Source organism: Buteo buteo, chromosome 1, assembly GCF_964188355.1.
Source record: "Buteo buteo chromosome 1, bButBut1.hap1.1, whole genome shotgun sequence".
NCBI lineage: Eukaryota > Metazoa > Chordata > Aves > Accipitriformes > Accipitridae > Buteo > Buteo buteo.
The window spans coordinates 13,956,482-13,977,246 of record NC_134171.1 but is presented as its reverse complement, the minus strand read 5'-3'; the positions used below and the strand labels follow the sequence as shown (position 1 = coordinate 13,977,246).

General features: G+C 39.1%; 1 protein-coding gene across 3 annotated transcripts in view; it reads left to right on the top strand.

The window, feature by feature from the left end:
• EVC (EvC ciliary complex subunit 1) overlaps positions 1-20,765 on the top strand; it is a 55,742-nt gene that overhangs the window by 10,701 nt on the left and 24,276 nt on the right. For 2 of the 3 annotated variants that reach the window (XM_075022922.1, XM_075022932.1), the window contains exons 6-11: positions 183-281; positions 2,552-2,689; positions 4,649-4,807; positions 6,358-6,574; positions 10,314-10,462; positions 13,216-13,314. In XM_075022922.1, the coding sequence (XP_074879023.1) occupies positions 183-281; positions 2,552-2,689; positions 4,649-4,807; positions 6,358-6,574; positions 10,314-10,462; positions 13,216-13,314 (861 nt within the window). The remainder of the gene's footprint in view (positions 1-182; positions 282-2,551; positions 2,690-4,648; positions 4,808-6,357; positions 6,575-10,313; positions 10,463-13,215; positions 13,315-20,765) is intronic. The other variant, XM_075022942.1, reaches the window with a different exon arrangement.

Sequence of the window (20,765 nt, the reverse complement as noted above, 5' to 3'; positions counted from 1 at the left end):
CAAAGCCAGAGAATTTTTCACAGTTGAAGTACTGCAGAGTTGCTGATGATGTTTCTGTTATTTTGCTTATGATTCACCATAGTCTCACTGATTGATTTAAATCAACAAAAGTTATCACAAAGATGTCCTTACAATGTTGAACAGGCACTTACCCTGGGTTTTGTTTCCTTCCTTTTAAATAGATGTTTAGTCAGGTTCTCAAAATACAGCTCACAGACTTTTATCATAAAAAGAAGATTACTGATGATTTGTTCAAGAAGATCCTTTTAATTCAGGAAAACGTAAGTGGTTTTGTTGGTTAATATTTAAGACCATGGAAAATAAGAGTTAATCCCACCTGTTGGTGCAAGCTGCCACAGCAGGCTAGCTCACCTACTCCTTTTAAACAGCAATGTCATTTGTAATCTATTTCAGAAGAAATGCAAAGAAACTCTCTTGTTAGTTGATGCTCTCTATTACCTTGTATGCATTTCCTCTTTGTTACTGTGTGAGGTGATTAGGACAGTGATGTGTGTAATATCTTAAGGATAAAAGTATTTTGTAGTTGAATCCATTCAGGCAATCAGAACATCGTGAACCTTATTCACTCAGATTTAATAATTTCTAATTATCAAGTCTTTGTCTGGTCCCATGTATCATTACTAATAATAAAATACCAGGAAATAAAGTAGCAGAAGGAAACTTAAGGCTTTCAACAAGGGAAAATATTTTCTTCATTGTCCTTTTTTCTTCCATATACTTGTATGAAAATCCATATGCTACTTCTGAACTGGAGGACATACATTGACAGTCAGTATGCATTTCAGGTGGAGTCACAGTACTATTTTTAAGATTATTAGAAGGAAAAAAGGCTTTACAAAACTAAACAATAGGAGAGCTACTAGTTCTACTTTCCGTTTTCCAGCTTAGAGTCATAGAAGAGTCTGGGTTGAGAGAGGCACATCTGGAGATCGTCTGGTCCAACATTCTGTAGGAAGCAGGGCCTCAAGTAAGGTTATCCAGTGCCCTGCCGATCCAAGTCCTGAATATTTGCACTGAGACTCCACCATCTGAGCAGCCTAGTCCAATATTTAATTTTCTCACAGTAATGATTATTGCTTGTCACCTCTAGTTGTTGAGATTTATTTTGTTCGTGCAGTCTCACAGTCTGTGAATTAATATCAGGAATCTCTGTAGTTGTACCCTATAATTTGTACCCTATAATTTATATCAGAATGCATTTTGCCTTAAAAACACTCTTCTGCCTTAAATCCTCAGGTTTAGTATTAAAGTTGATTGTATTTACTAAATGAAAAGTGAGATTTGGTGTGCGAATCCCTTTTACTGATGGACTTCTGGTAATGACTTCAAATTATACACACAGAGGTAATATATATATATATGAGGCACGTTTCCCAGTATAGCCTAACCCGCAATAAGGCTTGACAGCATCGTTGTATTCATGCACCTAACTGAGCTGCTGCAAGACAAAGGCTAAATCTTGTTTATTAGATGCAGTAATTGCCGGAATAGTCCAGTTGTTTAAGTGTCAATATGGGATTCCTGTGTCCTATATTATGGAGAGAAAGGTCTTGGAAACGTGACAGCTGTAGAGTTGGGATATCCCATAAGGGATGAGGCTGGTTATGAATACCATGTAAAAGAGACATTGGTAAGCAGCAAAAGTACTAGCACTGGAAACTATTTACTGTAGTACTGCATTGGCAAGATGGAAGATTATATGATTTATTGCAGAAAGCACTTTCCTCTTTTAATTCTGCATTGTAAGAAAAATCCATGGGATTTTGATGAAATTGTTTGTGAAGCTTGTCAAAATGTGGTTACATTCTTTAAGGCATAAGGGTATCAAGTTAATGCATTGATACCTAAAATTGGATGGTATTAAAAGTAAATGCTTGTTATGTAAGGCATGTTTCAGCAACTGAAGCGTCATCCATTTCAGTACCAACCTACTAAGTAATGGCAGAAGACTTGTATTTGTTGGTATCATTAGCTTTCAGAAAAAAACATCCTGGTTTCAAAGGATTGAAAAACTTAAAAAACCCATATAATGACGTAGCCCGTAATTTGTCCCTTATGAGCGTTACAGGTGTGTTCATCTGTGTGTGCTAGCACTCTGCAGGAAACACTCTCTGATTATCATATCTGGATAGTTTTATGTTTTAAACACAGCTTGTACACTCATAGCTGCCATTTAAGATGGGGCACGTGCATTAAAATAAAAATATTTGTGGATAGATTCAAAGGATTATTACTATGAAAGCTCATGGAGCAGTGTTTACTAAAACTTGAATTCAGTGGAGATGGACAACAGTCTTGATTGTACTCACATACTAGTGGAAATATATGTATTAAGTGTAGTTCAGAGCTGCCACATACCTTTGAGTTTTCTTTGCTTGCTGCAGAAGGTGCATTACTCACAGATAGAACTTTCTGAACGCTCTTGTTTAGCTTCCTTAGCCATGAGCCAGAACTGACATACAAATTCACTCCCAAATTTAGAAATTATGTCTGTTTTTCTGTTTAACAAATCCCTTGCTTTTTTTCCCAGGATTTTGAAGAATTACAGAAACAACTTGACTGTAGACTCCAGAATACTGAGATGTCAGGAGCCCATAATTCAGAGTACCAGACTCTGGAAGACTTAGAAAGGAAAGAAAGGGAATATTCTGAGCACGTAATAGATAATGTAACTTCTGATTTTTTCTAAAATTTTATTTTAATGTTATTCTTTTGATGGGGAATGCTTTTTTTTTTTTTTTTTAACTGTTGTGTTGACTAGTCCACAGTCAGTAGTTTAGATGTGTATGAGTCCTGAAAACATTTTTACGTTGCTCCAGAAAAGTATTTCCAACTCCCTTTGGGAGCCAATATGCTTTTTATACAAACACTGTCTTATCACACTGGGTTTAGAGCTGAGAAATGCCTATTGCTTGTCAGATGGTAAGACTTATTTCAAGCCTATGAATAGCCTGACTTTTAGCAATTTTATCCTAGCACCTTGTTGTCTTCAATCCTCCATAACTGAATAAAAGAGTAATAAGAAACTAAAAGTTTTTCAGCTGAGATAAGTACTAAGAAAATAATTGCAGTACAATCTTTTAGTATGCTTTGCACATTTACTTTAGCAAAACATTTTTCTTTACCAACTTTCCACATTAGAATGCATTTACATGGGTTTTGATGCAAAAATATAGTTTGATAGCAGGCGTTTGATTCTCATAGTAAAGTGGTTTTTTTTTTCCTCTTCAGTAGTGCCACTGTGTCCAAATAGCTTGCAGGCTAGAAAACGAGGTTAAGAATAGTCTGTGTATTATTTTTCCAGTAAACTGAGTAATCTGGAAGATATTCTCCTTCCCAGTCCTGTTTTTGAGGTTTGAGCAAATTCACTGCTGATGAAAATGAGAGACTGACTAGTCAGACTGATGGCTCTGTGAGCTGCCTGCACTGATTGACTGTGGCACTTCAGCCCTGAACTAAGCAGCCCATCATCTCAGCCTTCAGCCTTTTTCATAGAGGAGTTAACATCTTTTAATGTCTGGTGGTTAAGTGCTTCACTGGGAATTTTCTCTTGATTCTCTGTGCCTTCCACTTTATAGCGGAAGCCCTGGTAATGATGGTACATCCGTATCAAGTTTCTTTTGCAATTTAACTTTGCTCGGTGAAAAATTGATTGTTTAGAGTTCTCCAGAGTTAGTCACATAAAAAAATCGCTGGCAGCCTCACTGAGCAACATGAGGCAGTTATTCACCAGCAGCAGTCATCCTTCAGTGGGTCTGTCACTCTTATGCCAGCAGATGCTTTTCATCCATATTGAAAATTATTTCCCTGTACGCAGATTCGTACAGATCAGGACCTTGAACTAATCCAGTCTTCCCTCAGTAATATAAAGGGTTTTTTTGCTATACTCACAGATGCCATAGTCACAGTTTTTTTCAAAACTCACAGATACTTAATACAAATCTTGGCAATGGATACATTTTCTTATCTTTGTGGTACTAGTAATCCCATTGAAGACCACAGAATATTCACAGCTGTGCACAGTCATCCGTGTTTGTGGGGTCGGAGCCTAAAACTAGAGATTACGCATACGATAATTTATCAGAATGGGCACATACACTGTGCTGATACTGCATAAAGTACTTAATTCCAACGCAATTAAGGAAGTGCTTATGTAGTATGTGGTTGTGAAAGGTTTGATGGTGAAAAACAGGGACAATTTTCAGTTTACCTTCTTTAGCAAAAATCTTGTTTGACTGGAATATCTGCTCCTACAGCTAAATAAACTTCCCAGAAAAAAGGGCTGCAGTTCGTTATCTCTTTTAGTTTTCCCATTAATGCTAACAACATAATAGGCTTTTATAAATGCAATATGTGGGGAACTAACAACAAATTCTTAGCGAGTTATACAGAACGACTGCGGTTTAAAAGGTCAGGACTGACCTACTGGTTATGTGCCACCAACACATATATCATCATATAGTAAACAGGCTCTTTAGTTTTGCAAAATGTTTACTAAAACTAACACTGAAATATGTCTGTAGTCTCAGTGACTTATATCTCAGTAGACTCATATGCCTCTCATGGTAGTGAAATACTAGATGATTAATGAGGGAACATGGATTGTTTTTTGATTCGTATTCCACAGATGGAAGCTTTCTGGAAGCAGACTGACAAAGCCCAGCAGGCTTTTTTGGACCAATCAAAATGCTCAAGTGCCAAAGCAACAAAGATAATGATGGATCTGACCGAGAAGATGATTGCAGTAGAAAGCTTATTAAGTGAATCTCAAGACTTGCAGGCAATGGTAAAGTACAAAAAAAAAAAAAAAATTTGAGAGAGATTTAGTCAATCTGAACACAAAGAATGACGCAAGTGTACAGAGTCTGTCAGTCCTGTCTCAGGAATGATGTAGACTGCTTACTCCAGTTGTCTCTTTCAGCTTTGTTGCAAAAAGTTCAACTTCCATTGCAGTTTATGAAGACTCACAGGAGGGTGAACTCTCTGCACTTGAGTTCTAATTCTCAAAATACCATTTAGGCCGACCTGTTAGGAAAAAGTGATATTAATGCAGCCAGTGAGCCAGGAGCAAGACCACTAGATCTAATGATGAAGGAGAATCGTTACCCTGGGCATTAGGACATTTCTTTTTCTTTCAGAGTATTTATTCTGCTTTGACTGAGAAATTGTAATTTAAATTTGATGGTGATTCTGTGTGTCCAGTGACTTTAACTGGAATTGAAAACCCTTAACATCTCTTAGTGATATGATCTTAAGATGGAAAAATGTGTTTATAAATGCATCAGCACTATGCTTTATGTTGTGTTAAATCTAACAGATATTTGTTTGCTTTGCACAGGACATACTTAAAGAATGACTTGGAATTTATAGGTTCACAATACAATCAGAATCTGGCCCACTGCATTTATTAGTAATTTGGAGAATAAATGGATAGCTAGCTTTATTTGGCTTACTAGAAAACAGATACAGTAATTATTAGCTTGTTACTTTTTCATTGGAGCAGCTAAGTAAACTGAGCTGGCCAGGTATGAAAATAGTCTTTGCAGCTGATCACACTTGACCCATACCAGGCTATTGTACAGCAAATTCCTTCAGATGGGCAGACTTCAAATGAGGTGTTTGGATACAGATACAGGAAATATTCCTACCTGAAGTCACTACTGTGATGCTTGCATCTCATTGCAAAGGTCATTGACTGCGTGTCTCCGTTAACTATGGTAGTTGTCACACTCACCTTGCAGAACTGTTGAAAGCAGTTGCAGTTTCACCAGGAAATCTTGCTCCCTACTGTAATCCTGGGCTTCTTCTCTAATAGTGCAATGAAAACTGCTAGGCCATAGGCAATTATACTGATTTTTATTTACTGTATATTTACTGAATTCCAGCTGACCACATACTTGAACCAGCAGTATCAAAATCAGATATGTGTCCTCATTGAAGGCCCATACTGGTGTGCCATATAGTATCTTGAAAAGAGGTCCAGGACTTCCATGTTGCCCTTCTGTCCATCATTCCCCCTTGACTATTTAAGTTTGTTCTGCAAGCTTGTTGTTGTCTTTTCCTGCTTTAATGTCTTCTTGACAGCTATAAATAATGAAAAACACTAGTGGTTTTAGGTTAGCTCTTGCAACTGAACATGCAATAAACTCACTGCTATCCTACACCAGTTAAGATTTTCAGAAGTATTTAAGTGTATGAACATTGTTATTCACATGATCTTGAGAAGCCTCCTCGGTTTTCTGTGTAGTTTGGGAATGAGTAATTCAATGAAAGGACAAGCACAACCAAAGTCCCGTTCTTGGTTTCTAAACAGGACTTTCTTCATGTTTGTTTTAGGACATTCAGGAAAGGTTATTCAATTGGGAGCTTGTGGTGAAAATGATCGATTCACTGAAGTCCTATATACCAGAAGAGTGCAAGTGTAGGTTAAATATTGTATCAAATATTCTGGACAATTTAACTGTAAAGAATAATCTCTCAGTCCGACAAAAGGAAGAACTTTTAACGGATCTGCACAAGGCCTTCTGGGAACAACTGGCACACTTCAGTAATGGTGAGTACTTAGACCGGAGCTCATGACTTAACAAATGTGGGTATGCATTCTCATTATTGTATTAAATAGTAAAAAAATTATTGCTTTGGCCCTATATTGCTCTGTTTTAAAAACGTATTGATGAATTGGCCAAGAACACTGTTATTGTGAAGGGTGGATGCTTAATATGGGAACTTTGGCTTTAAGCCTTTTCTGGGCATTACTATGAACTTACTCTACAGTTAACATAATCTATACCTTATTTCATTATTTGAAGATTGAAGAAGAGTCACATTTGTTACAAGTCTTTGTGAGATTTCTCCATTTACTGTTCACGCTTGACATTGTTGGTGATACTGGCTAATGTTAGGGACAGTAATAGCTGTATATGTGCAGAATACTGTCTTATGATCTCCTGCTAGCATGTGGAGCCAGAAGACACACGAAACATAGTTGTGCTATTGCTCTTGTGAAAAGATAATTTAAGGCTTATGATCTTCAGATAAACTTCTATTTTATTATGTCAGACAAAAATACTTTAAAAACAAAGTCTTTGCCTCTTCCTCTTACACTCCTTCATGTTGCCTATCTGTAAAGTACACAATTACAACAAAGTCTAAGCTGACTGACCCACTGATGTAAGGTTCTCCCTGTGTCACTTTGCATGTTATCTGATGCCCAACATGTTCAGAAACATACTCCCACCTTCTCTGATAGGTGCTGTATCAAGGTCTCAGTGATTCCCATCAGCATCCATGGAAAATTATAGTACACATTCAGGCAAAAGGAAAACAGTGAGAAGTATTTTACTCTCACACATTTTGCAGAACCATTTCTGCTACTCATGGGCATATTTAAAGAAAATTGTGCTAGCAAAATGGCATTAGGGTTAGAGTTCAGTGAACTGAATGGTCAGAATGAATGTAATCTTGTTGCAGTATATTCTTGCTGCAGCGCTGCTCATTCACTTTCAGGCTTTGTGTTGATAAATTGTGCCGTATCTCATGGTCAGCAATTAACAGAATTACAGAACAGTTGAGGTTGGAAGGAACTTCTGGAGGTCATATGGTCCACCCCCCTGCTCAAGCAGGAGCAGCTACAGCAGGTTGCCCAGGACCACATCCAGATGGCTTTTGAGTACCTCCAAGGATGGAGACTCCACAATCTACCTGGGCCAACTGTGCTAGTGCTCAGTCACCCTCACAGTAAAAAATTGTTTCCTGATGTTCGAGGGAACCTCCTGTGTTTCAGTTTGTGCCCCTCGCCTCTGGTCCTGTCACTGGGCACCACAGAAAAGACCCTGGCTCTGTCTTTGGACCCTCCCTCCAGGTATTTATATACATTGATAAGATCCCCCTGAGCCTTCTCTTCTCCAGGCTTAACAGCCCCAGCTCTCTCAGTGTTTCCTCATAGGAGAGATGTTCCCATCCATCATTCCAGTTCCATCTTCATGGCCTTTCATTGGGCTGTCTCCAGTATCTCCATGTCTCTTGTACTGGGGAGCCCAGAACTGGACCCAGCACTCCAGATATGGCCTCACCAGTGCTGAGCAGAGGGGAAAGATCACCTCCCTCCAACTGCTGCCAATGCTTTGTCTAATGCAGCCCAGGATACCATTACAAGGGCACATTGCTGGGTCATGTTGAACCTGGTGTCCACCAGAACCCCCAGATCCTTTCCTGCCAAGCTGCTTTCCAGCTGGGTGGCACCCAGCATGTGCTGGTGCTTGGGGTTGTTCCTCCCCAGGTGCACGACTTTGCACTTCCCGATGTTGAATTTCATGAGATTTGTGTCAGCCCATTTCTCTAGCTTGTCAAGGGCCCTACGGATGGCATGGCAGCATGACCCTCTGTTGTATCAGCCACTCCTCCCAGTTTTTGTGACCTCTGCAAACTTGCTGAAGGTGCGCTCTGCCCCATCATCCAGGTTATTAATGAACATACTGAGCAGGACTGGACCCAGTGTTGACTCCTGGGGTATACCACTCATTACTGGTTTCCAGGTGGACTTTGTGAAAGTTTTCAATCCATCTCACTGCCTGCTCATCCAGCCTGTAATTCATCCTCTTCTCTATGAGGATCTGACGGGAGCCTGTGTCAAAAACCTTGCTGAAGTCAAGGTAGATAATAACCACTGCTCTCCCCTCATCTACTAAGCCAGTCATTTCATCATAGAAGGTGATCGGAATTCCCATGCTGCAGACTTGCTCCACTTTAAAATCCAATTAACCATGTGAACAGTTTGCTGATACTCAAGAATTCATGTGTAACGTGATACAGATTATTTCATGGATGTTTACTCCTAAAACTGGCATGCCTACTTCATGGTCTTTGCATAGGTTCAGGCACTAACATTCCTTAAGCATTAATGTACATCTGTGGGTGTTTTTTCCCCCCTTTTTTTCAAGTTTCTCTTGTTCCAAAACAAAAATACCTCTGTCAAGGCCTTGATTTTATGCAAAGTAGGTGTTTATATATAGCTATATATGATAGTTAGTACAGCCTGTGCAGAAGGCCATTATCAACCTCCTAGTTTTAGATAGAAATGAAATGTGCTTAAAAAAAATAAATCTGGAGTGCAGCATTTTCACAGGAGAGTCCATGTTGACCTTGCCTATGAGGTCCTAAATACATAAGTTAAACTGTACCTATAATTCAGAAGCAGAACACAAAGCCAGCAAGACTCTGCTCCCAGGAATCAAACAAGGAAATAGTAAAGAATTAAGTAGTGTTTAAAAATAACAGTTGCTACATTTGTTCAAATGACATTTTTATTACAGGCTTTCCTATACTTTCAGTGCACTTTCAAGTGTTTTGTCAGTGCATCATCAGCCTGTTGATAAGCACAGTAAATTAGCATGGAGAATAAGTAACATGCTCAGTGCTATAGTATTGTTCTTTATTTCTCCACAAAATAATTTCTCACAGTTAAAGCAGCTTGATGTAGTGGCAGAACAGCAGGCACAGATGTCTATTCCTTTGCATTCCCCTTTAGCTGCCTGTGTCAGGAGTGAAGTACTGGTCTGGGGCAGGGCAAGTTGGGGAAATGAATAGAGTGCTTAGGTGGACAGGCAATGAGACATGAAGTAGTCACAGAACACTGAAAGCACCAATTCCACTCTGCAGCACAGGGTCCAGATAGAATCATGAATTTATAAATCACTTAGAGCTACAGCGGAGATGAAGGGGGGAAGTACTCGGTCTCAAATATTTCACAGTACTGGCACAAAATCAGAGGGACCTTGACAACTTTTGCTGCAGGTTCCTGGATGTGTCGCTTTGGAAGCCTGGTATGGCTGCATGCCAGTTCAAGCTAATCCGAACTAGCACTGCTCTAGACCTTTTCTCCCCACCGTATGTTACTGCACCTGTTCTTGCAGCAGCATTTGCCTATCTGCAATTAGGTGATGAGCCACTTCTGGGCCTTCCAGAAGCAGAAGGGGGAGGTTTGGGGTGCTGCAGGTGGGAATCTTTCTTGAATTAACACACTGCCTTTGCATAAGCAGCAGCACCAGTGAAAGGGAGGGTGCAGGATGGTAGTGATCCAAAAACCTGATAGATTTAAGTGCCATGTAACAACCCAAAAGTTCATGTCTAAGACGACCATCAGGGTGAGAATCAAATTTGAAATCATGCATGGCAATTACTTGCCTATTTCAGTCACTAACAGATTTCTGAAAGCTTATGTTGTGTGACAGTAGCAGATGCTACTTTCTCCCCATGGAGTTACAATATCTAATTGTCAGTGGTTTATGTTCCAGAATGTATCCAGCAAAGTAAAGATCTGATCTTGAAACGACTGGAGTGTCGTGCAAAGAAGAGAGAAGAGTTCAAACAAAGACAGAAAGCTGAACAAGGGAGTCTCCTCAGTAAAACTTTTTATAATGAAAATGTTCATGATTTTCTTAAGGTGAGCACGTAAAAGCTTATTTTCACTGTTCCATTAGTTTTTAAGGCAAAATATATTGCATGTTTCTTCCAGTTCCATAAAATTGGGATTTCTGAGTCCTCCTGAGAATCATGTACACTAGCACAGGTAGGATAGGGTCAGACTCCCTATTGCCTAGGTTTGCCTAGAGACTTTTCCTGCAGCGTTGGTCTTGTCACATTGGAACAAAATGCCAAAGGGTGTTAATGCTAGATTATGCAGGTTTTGTAGAAAATACCTTTTACTTAGATATTATGTGTTTGGTTCAATATAGGGAATGTCTGGAGGAAAGTATCTGGCTTGCATTACAGAAGAATGCAGACTGCACTGATCTAATTGCCTTTCTATGAGTGAGATTGCTGAGGCTCAGAAGACTATCAAATTCCATGTAAGCAGAGGGAAAACTCATTATGATCACTGGCAGGATACCTTAGAGAAAGTTTGCAATAGATAATTTAATGTGCTATACAATGGCCAGTGTAATGTTTTCTTGGCCATATTTTCTGCAGAGCTTTATTGTTATTGTTCAGAATGTATACATGAAATCAGAGTTCTTAGCTGTAAATGCTGAGAGCTGCAGACCCAAGTTATTAAGAAATAAAAAAAAAAATCAATCCTCAATTTTCATGAAAAGAAATAATTTAAGGCTAAAGTGGTTACATTCAGCAGCATTAAACTTCTGAAGAAATCTAATAACTTAGATAAATTACTGTATGAGAAGACCCAGATTCCAGCTGTAGCAAACTGTCAAAATTTACTGGTCTCAGCACTGCCATTTGGTACTGTAGGGCCAAGTTCTTTAATTATATTGTACGAATTGGATAATGCAGTTACTGTTCTTGTATGCAACACCTGTCTGGCAACACTTCATTTCTAAACAAAAGGTTTCGGGCACTTTAAAACAGTAGAGCACGTTTCACCTTTTTGGCTTTTCATAGCTTGAGACAAATAATTCTGTCACATTCAAAACTCTTGGGCACATCCCAAATTCATTAAACAAAGCTTAAAAAGCTTGTATTAAGACCTCTCCCCTACAAAGGTAGAGCCACACGGCTTTGTGCAAGAGATGCTCTATTCTGTGCACCTTAGAAAGCTAACAAATACACTTAGTTAAACTGTAGACTGACAATCTGCTTATGACAGGCTAAGCAAAAGTGAGCAACTTGCACTTCATGCTGCAGGACAGAACACAACTGAGTCTTAGTATTGAAATGCCTGTGTGCAAATAATAAAATAAATACGAAATTTAAGCCTTTCTACTGCCTTTCTGTTTGTCCCAGAACAGATGGGGTCTTGAGTCCAGCGACTCTTTGAAAAATAAGAAAAATACGTATATATCTGCAGCTCCCATGATTTGACTTAGATAGTTCAGTAATTATTTTGTGCAAACAATCCCCTCAGCGTTGAGGAGCTATTTTCACGTTGAGGAGCTGGTTTCACAGCCAGCCCAGCAGGGAAGGAGTTGGTCCTGAATCCTCATCAACCCAGAGTTGTAGCCATCAAAAGCACTTTTCTTCTCTGCCTTCCCCCCTCCACCTCATCGTGCCACCATGGTAACAGCCTTGGCAGTAACTGACCTTTCTGCTGAATTTTAAGTGGTTGCCAATTAAGAAGGTGGATTTTGCAATGAACTTTCTTCACATCAATTTCTTCTGAACACAAGTTGGATGGTAATGATTTAGTTGCTGCAGCTCTGATTTTTTTTTATGACAGAATGACTTAGATATTAAAGGTTAGAGTCCCTGTATCATTCTGTCTCCTTCATCTATGTTTCCACTGGAAAAGGAGCTTTTTTTTTTTTTTTTTTTTACTGGCAGAGAATACAGGAATGATCAGGTGAAGCACACAAGCCAAAAAGTGCCAGTTACAGTAACCCAGTCTTGCTCAGCCCTACCTGCAATGGACATACAAGTTACAGCAATTAACTGTCAAATTCTGTGGCAAACTACAATTTCATGAGAAGTGTAAATTTTAAAGTCCACCTCTACAAGAATGACCTGTACATGAAGAATTTATGAGCACTTTGGTGCTCTTTGGAAGAGCCCTATTGACATACCTAATGAAGAAAGCCATACTTACCATGGGAATGTAAGAGGGCACTTGGCAGTTTAAATCAAAATATGGAATATTTATGTATAAGACCACTCATTAGTCTATAGAATGAAATGTTCTTTGTCTATGAAATTCAGTCTTCTATTACAGCACATGAGCCTGCCAACACATCACAGCCGTGGCTCGAAGAAAGAAATTGCATCCCTCTTAAATCTGTTGCCAAGGACTAAATCAGGACCAAGACATAGATCAGCCTTTTAGGGACCACTGTGGGACATGGTGACCAACCCCAGTGGAAAAGCCCTATATAGTGTGATACAGCTGTAACTAAGGTGTCTGATAACGATGTCTGATGGCTGTTCTGCACCTCATAGTACTGGCTATGATGAAGTGGTATTCATACACAGGAAAGCAGGTTGCAACTCAGATCATTTCATGTGTTTTCCAGTATTAGGTACATATTACTTAACCCCAAATTGCTGAGGCTATGGGGTTTCATTCTCAAGACTGGATATGCTCAAATTAAGGTGGTAAGGCAAGTTTCATTTCCATCTGAGTCATGGTTCCACATAAGTACTTACTGTTGTGATGGTAAATGGGAAGGGGATCAGGGAAGGGGAGGATCATAAGAAGCTATCAAAACCTTTTCATCTATTTAAATCTACCTATTATGTTTCTTTTAGGCTTACCATGAGCTGTTAGAGAAACATCGGCAAGCACAGTGGGAACTGGAGGAGGAGGATGACTGTGAGAGCACAGAGGCTGTTGCAGATCTCCACAAGGTGCCACCTGTAGTGATATGTGTCACTTACTAAAATAATTCTGAAAATCCTCTAAACCCACTACACAATGTCAGGCCTCTGGGAGGACTGGGGAATTGCAGGAGATATCATGGCAGCTCCAGGAAGCTAGACTGGCAAACTGGGAGATGGAGACAGGACAGTCTTCCACGTTAGCTTGCCTTTTCCATTACCTTCCCAACACATTACGTTTCCTAACCTTGTATTAGTCAGAAAATGCCTTTGTGGTCTGCCAAAATGTGCTGCCTGGGTGGCTGACAAGGCTGCAATAACGTTGAGAACATACAACGTCTGACATTACTACGAGGAGAGAGACTTCATTTATGTAGCATAATTATCTCCTCTGCACCATGGTAGGATGATACTATTCTTAGTTAACTTCACTACATCTCCAAAAATAGTTTTCTCATCTCTTTTCCTCTCAGAGAAATTGTTTTGACACTAGTTAGTTCCCTGAAATAAGTTCAGATCTTTGATGTAAGTAGTATTTTTACATTTCTTTATGTTACTGGTTTGGAAAATATGTAGATACTTCATGCTTTTGCATCATCTTTAATTATTTTCTGTCTGTACTGAAAAAATAAGATAACATGATCTACCTGATGAAGCCCAAAACTGTAGCCAGGAGTGACCTTTAATTAGGCTGGAACTAATTGCTTTCAGCTCAACAGGATCCTTGTCATGATTAATTATGACCAGATCAGGGTGTTATGGAAACTCGTAGTCCCTATCACATTAGGGTAAGATACCCACACAATCTTAATTAGCACTAGGCCACATGCACTTTTTCCAATTCAACGGATAGAGAAAATAAAGCCACTGTATTTAGAACAAATAGTTTTGCCATTGTTTTATGTAATAGTGCAAGCAACAGGATATTTGAGAAGAGCTACTGCTTTGGAGAAAGGAAGAGTTTCCTTGGAGGGGTATGCCAGTGCATCAAAGTAGATTAATTGTACAAAGCTATTTAATTTAAGAAAAATCAACGTCTGCTGATATTATTGCGCACAGTCCATTCTCCAGAGTTACTAACTTCTCCACCCCCTTCCTCAATTCACATGAACTCTCTGGAGATCAAACAATTTTTTTTACCCTGCATAGTTCCACCTAATTTGTGAAATTATATTGCTTTCCTTTATTGTGTACTTTGCTTTGGCGACACTAAGATCAGACTGAAAATCCTATTTCTTTCAGCACCGTTAGCTAAGTTTTCTTTTCCATTAAAGAAAAATTGGTTTGGGTGAATTAAGTGTTTCTAGAATTGCTAAGTTGCCAGGAGAGCTGCACAAACTTGAACTATGCCAATTCACTCAGCTCTAAGCCATTATATTCCATATTACAGCTGCTCTCTTATTCCTAGACCCAAACAAATGCTGCCAGACATGAAAAACTGCAAGTACCATGATCCAACTGGCATCTGTTGAATGAGGATCCACAAATCTTAATTTCCACTTTGTTTCTATACTAAAACATTCTTATTGTGACATTTAACATAATGAACAACTGCACTTTCTCCCCTTAACCCTAAATACAGATATTACAGACTGTTTTAAGAGAGCAGACTGCTTCTGAATATACCTTGTAAGCAGCATAAGCTAGAAAGAAGAGAAAATACAAATGAGCATAGCCCCACTGCAGGTAAATGGAGATGTTCTGACTTCTGTAGCTGAGGGAAGTGCAGCAGTTACACGCTGTCCATTACCTGGTGCATGAAAGCAAAAGTAGCTTTGCCATTAAGGGAAGGAGTTGCATCTCACAACCACAATGCCTTTGCTTCTCTGTCTGCTCCACCACACTTTCAGAGCAGAAGTGCACCTTGGACAAGCAGAAGCCTTTCCCCAGGCAGCAGGGCCTTGCCTCTTCACTTAGTTTCTCTGGGTTTCTGCTAGGGAGAAGCTGCTGCTACCAGTGGGGAAGGCAAGATACCCGTGGGAAGGCGACAGGGGCTTGAGATACTCCACAATGCAGTGGTGTGATGGCAGCTCAGGTAGACCTAAGCAAGCAAACTTTAAACTAACCAGCTATGTACCAGCAACCCTCACGTGGCACTAGTCGGCACTGCGCTACAAGACCTATGTCCCACTCGAGTTTGAACCAGCTAGTTTGTAGAACCAGCTGGTTTGGGCACATCTGTGAACACTGCGAAGCTCCATGTTGTCATTCCAGAAGGTCTGTACTCCATGAAGCTTAACTGATACTCATTTGCCTTGCACTCATTTGGAAGGTTTGGACTCTGCTGTTTCTGTTCTACCATGAGCAAGGAAAAGGTTGAATTGAAGATTTGGTTAAACATTCTATTGTTCACTTAATCTCCATATTTCCATATCTACAAGCATGTGTTATTAAGTAAGTTAGAAGGCAAGAAGAGAACTTCACCAGTAGAGAGTTCTGTTCTGTTGCTTTTTATCATTCCAGTAGAAACAGAAGCCTAGCAATTACTGAAAAAAATGAGTGAAACTCTCTAAAATCAACCTGGCAAGCTCCACAGATAGTTGGATGAATATTCCTCAGCCTGTGGTCCGCAAGACATCCAAAGATAGACAGCAAGACATTTAAAATAGATGCATTCATACATTTGTAAACACAGTCAGAGTGGAAAGAACTAGAAGTAATTAAATATTTAAGAATTCAGCCCAGTTTTTATTTTGTTGCAAGTGAAAATTAGCCTTGCAAAACTGCACAAAGTAGATATGCTTTCCCACACACACTAGTTAAATAGGTGTTGCATTTAAGGGAAATAAAACTGAGATGTCTTACTACAAGCTAATTACCTAAATCCAAGAGGAGGCAAAGTGTTACCTAAATCACAGTTTCTCCAGAACCAAGATTTAGCAATAGCATCCTATATGCCCCCTCGTCCAAGTAGCTCATACTCTCTACTGGCTCAGGATTAAAGAAATACCACATATTTCTTCTGGGCTGAACAATCTAATGTTGTCCAGTACTCACAGGATTTAGGGTTCCAGACAAGTTCCTGCCTGTGTACCCGTTGCCATCTTGACTTTGGTTGGAAACCCCCAGAATTGGAATGAATCACACCACACTTTTCAGATTAATGGCAGCAGAACCCAACCAAGGTGGGATTTTTCTGCCGCATCCAAGACCTCTATTTTCTTAAGTTGCTTTCAGGGTCTTTGGGGCATCATCAATATTGCAATTTATCAGATAAACACCAATATCCTAGTAAAGAACAGCCATGTTTCAGACAAATGACCATTTGGAGTAACATCTGGTAAGTTCATGTACTGTAACACCACCAGTGTTAAAGAAATACATAATATCCTGTTAGCTAGAGTTAGGTCCCATTCTCAGGCATACCTTCAGCTAAGAGCAGTTACTAGCAGCTTTCAAAGCAACTGTCTTAGAGCATACAGGTGCCTCTATCCTATATCAACTTTCTAAAGCATCCACCCCCATTTAAGTACTGTATCAAAACTTCCGCTGTGGATGACAAACCAGAACAAATCCTCAAGGAAGACAGCCAGTACAAAGTTCCCAGGGGCTGCACCCTGACAAATTCACTCAACCAACCCCAGAAGTCCAAGTGCCCAGCTCTTGCCCTAAGCTCATGGTCCTTAGCTGCTATATTTGAAGGCCATTAAACCTTTTTTTTTTCAAGGGAAAAGGACCTAGGAAGGTCTAATATGTGATAAAGGCTTATATGTGATAAAAAGTTTAGGCCCTCCATTCCTCCGTCTGTTGCACGCTAGAATAACTTGACTTATTTCAACAGTTACCTTGGTTTGTCCTAGTATGAGCAAGCAGGGCAGCAAGCCTGACAGGCTTAGTTTCATGAATAAGTAGAAAGATAACTTCAATGCAAGAGGTGATTTTAAAATAGAAGGAAAAGCTCACCGTGTGACCAAATAGGGAACCAATGAATGTCCTGGGGACAGAAGAAAAGATGTCACTTACCTGTAAGTGCCACTCAGTTGTTGGAGAAGAGCCTTACCTTGTTCTCAAAATGTTCTTCTAAGCACTTCTCAAATTTCTATGCCTTTTTTATTTTTTCATTTTTTCCCCTTTTGAACAGTTTGTGAGTTCATCAAGATAGATTTATATAACCCTCTAGCACTACTGTAGCCTGTAGTGCTATAGTACATCAAAGAATTATCCAAATTGGTGAATAAATATGTAAAAATGCAGTGATCTGGAAGCTGACTGTGTTTGCATAGAATAATTGAGTACGTTTGTTTTGTGTACACATGAATAAATCAATTAAAATGATTTAACCAAGGTCAATGGAATCTGTTGATGCCTGAAGTGAATGAAGGAGTTATATTTGGAGGATAGTGTAGGACTTTTCAGCCATACTAGTGGATTAAAATAGTGTGCTGTAAGTGAATAGTCTGTGTCTAGACACAGGCTCCATAACTAATTTTTGAAGTGCGAGTTGAGGAATGGGGGCAAGTGATTTTGGTTATCACAGTATATCATAACTGAAGGAGGAATTGTGTCAGAGGTAATTGAATGGCTCAGCCTAATATTTTCACGAACACAGTCTGCAGAGTTATCCCATACGCAAGGGATATTGTGCTGCAGTAACAGTTTTGTATTGGCTTAGGTAGCTTTTCAGTTGCAAAGTTCTTACAGTAATTTTCTCTTACATGGCAGCAAAAGCACACACACCCCACCCCAATATATCCTGTCCTGTTTCTTGTTTCTTTTGATTTCTTGAAAAGATTAATGGCTATCTCCTTGCAAGTTGGTCTCAAGTTTAGCATATCAGATGTTCACCAACCTTTAATCTTTTCTTTCTCCTTCTTTTTTGTGAACTACCTACTTTTTTCAGTAGAGAAATGAGAAGTGAAAAGAGGTTGGTGGTTAATAGTTCATTATTAAGAAAAGACATGCAGATTGCACAAAGGAAATCAATTAACAGCTAGGAATTACATAGTCCATGGTAAGATAATTATTTTTCCTCAGCCTTAACATCAAAACCATAAAAACACACAATTTACTGTCATTTATAATTCCCCTTTGCTGATAGCAGTTCACCAGAACGTTATTTCATTTGACTTGACAGAACATAGAAATGCACAGGAATTTAGACTAAAAGCTATTAAGTAATGAGTATTATCAACAGGCAAGGCAATAAACATTTTATGAATGGGTAAATATGAATGTAAGATTGAAGCAAATTATTTGATTTTTTTCCTTTGTTAATAAAAGGGGAAAAATTATTTCTGTCAAAATAAAAAGTACAGAGTCTCAGAGACCTACTCTTTTATTACTTTCCTTATGTAATTTCAGTAATATGAGATATGGTTAGGGGTGCTTTTCATGGAGAGGACTGCACTTTTGGGTACCAAGAGCTAGCTTCTTTTCAAGGTGAATTACCCACAGTTTATCTCAGATGGAAATCCATTTCAAGAGACATCCACTTCAGATGCTCACTTTGAAAATTTTGCCCTGTGATTTACCCCAAAAAGGCTGAAAGACAGTGTGATCTAATAGATTAAAACTGTAACTCTTACCATGCGAGCTCAGTCTAGTTCTGGGTTTGGGCACTGATTACATTTGATCTGGTCATTTCGGTCAAAGCTGATACAAGATGCCTCATATGGATAGCCTTCATTCTGAAGTTTGCTTCTTGCCTTACTGCATAAGAAATTGTATTTTACCTCTATATGGATTCACAATTTGTTAATAGTTAGATCTAGTAAAGGACATAACCTTATCTACAAAGGCACATTTCTAAAAAGGGAGTACAGAAAGAGAAGAAGATTGAAACTGCCTCCTGAATAAATCAAGGACCAGTGAGGGAACAAGACTGAAATTTCAATGAACCTCCATTTTAAATGTGTGGAAATAATTTTTTTTTTATTAGCTTGTGCTAAGAAGCTAATGACTTCAATGTCATTGTGTTTTATTGCTGTTAGGATGCTTAAAAGCAGGGTACTGTTTTCATTTTCCAATTAGCATTCCAGATTTATTCACGTGGAAGAGAGAAAGAAGTACATGCAATCAGCTTTTCCCCATTTACTGTGAGTTTATAATGTGAAGTATCTTCTAGTGGCCAGTGGTGTCCAAGAACGTTTGGAGTATTTATGGGATGCATGATCCGAGTATTGAATCTCTGTCCTTAGTAAGATACAATATGTGTTGGGAGATGAATCTCTTACCTCCTAAACAAGTGTCCTAGCCATTCAGCTTCTGGAGATACATGCAAGAGTGTTCTACAGCTTTGACCAGAAATTTAATTATTTTAATGAAATGCTGTTGTATCATAAGTTAACAAATAGCTATCACAAGTTAACAAATAGCTGCGCAGTTGTCTCTTGGAGGTAATATATACTAGTCAGTGGCTGGCATGTAAAATACAGTACAACCTGCCTCTCTAAATACATTTTCCTGCTTCACAATTTCACTATTCACTTTATTCTCACCTGCATGTAGGAAACTTTTAATCATTCGGGTTTGAGAGCAAACACTAATATTGTTCTTTGGTTTTGTAGTGAAATCTGATAAGCTGTGTATTTCCCCTGGTTTTTGACAAAATTATATATTTATTGCCTTGTTTGAAATTCAGATGTGCTCAGCATTTTCATCTGAGCCCATTTTATTTCTGCATATACCCCATGGTATTTCTTTATGCTTGATGAATTTCTCTGGAGGTTTTTTGAAAAGCTTTGAGATTGACTGCCAGGTACTACAAACAGGTTCATTCAACACTGCAATCAGCTATTCTATTAATGGAATCAATTTGAATAAGTTTCATTAAGTGAAAGTTCTAAAAACAAGAGGTGGCATATCAGGAAGCTTGTAAGAACTATTTTGTAGGGGTTCTAGTCCAAAAATAAGATCCTGGAAGCAGTAGGATTTCTTAACGGTTTTCTTTTTTTCCTGTGGAAAATAAGCTTTGTAATTTGTAGTACACCATCCCTGTTCACAGTCAGACTTTATTGCGGTTTCAGATCAAGTACATTCCTTAGAGTACGAATAGTTTTGAGCTATTTTGTTAGCTTGAGTCGCTTTGGTAGAATTCAATCACATCTGCAGTCTTTCCTAAATGTAGACTTCCCATTCCCCCTACCAAATTTTAAAAGGCCTTTCCACTGCGTTTTTTAAAGTGCTGCATTAAACACAGTGCCCGTCATATTGTACCTGTGGTATGTCTTCTGGGTAGAGCATGCTGTCATGGTAGGGTCTGGGCTGCAAGGACTGCCTGGGGTCTAATGCCCATACGGTCATGGGTTCAGATTAAAGAAGCCAGCACCTAGTGGTTCCTTGAACACTGCAGAGGAGTTAGTATTCTAGTGAGAATTTAGTTAGATAGTCATCACTGACAGCGGTTTATTTTGTGATCCTGGACCACCGATGAGACCACTAAGTGCCGGATTTGTATGCTGCACAGAGAATTTCTAACAGAACTTCAAGGGAAAGTCCTGTTAAAAATCACGGTCCCAGGGACTTTCAGCACCTGACCAGGC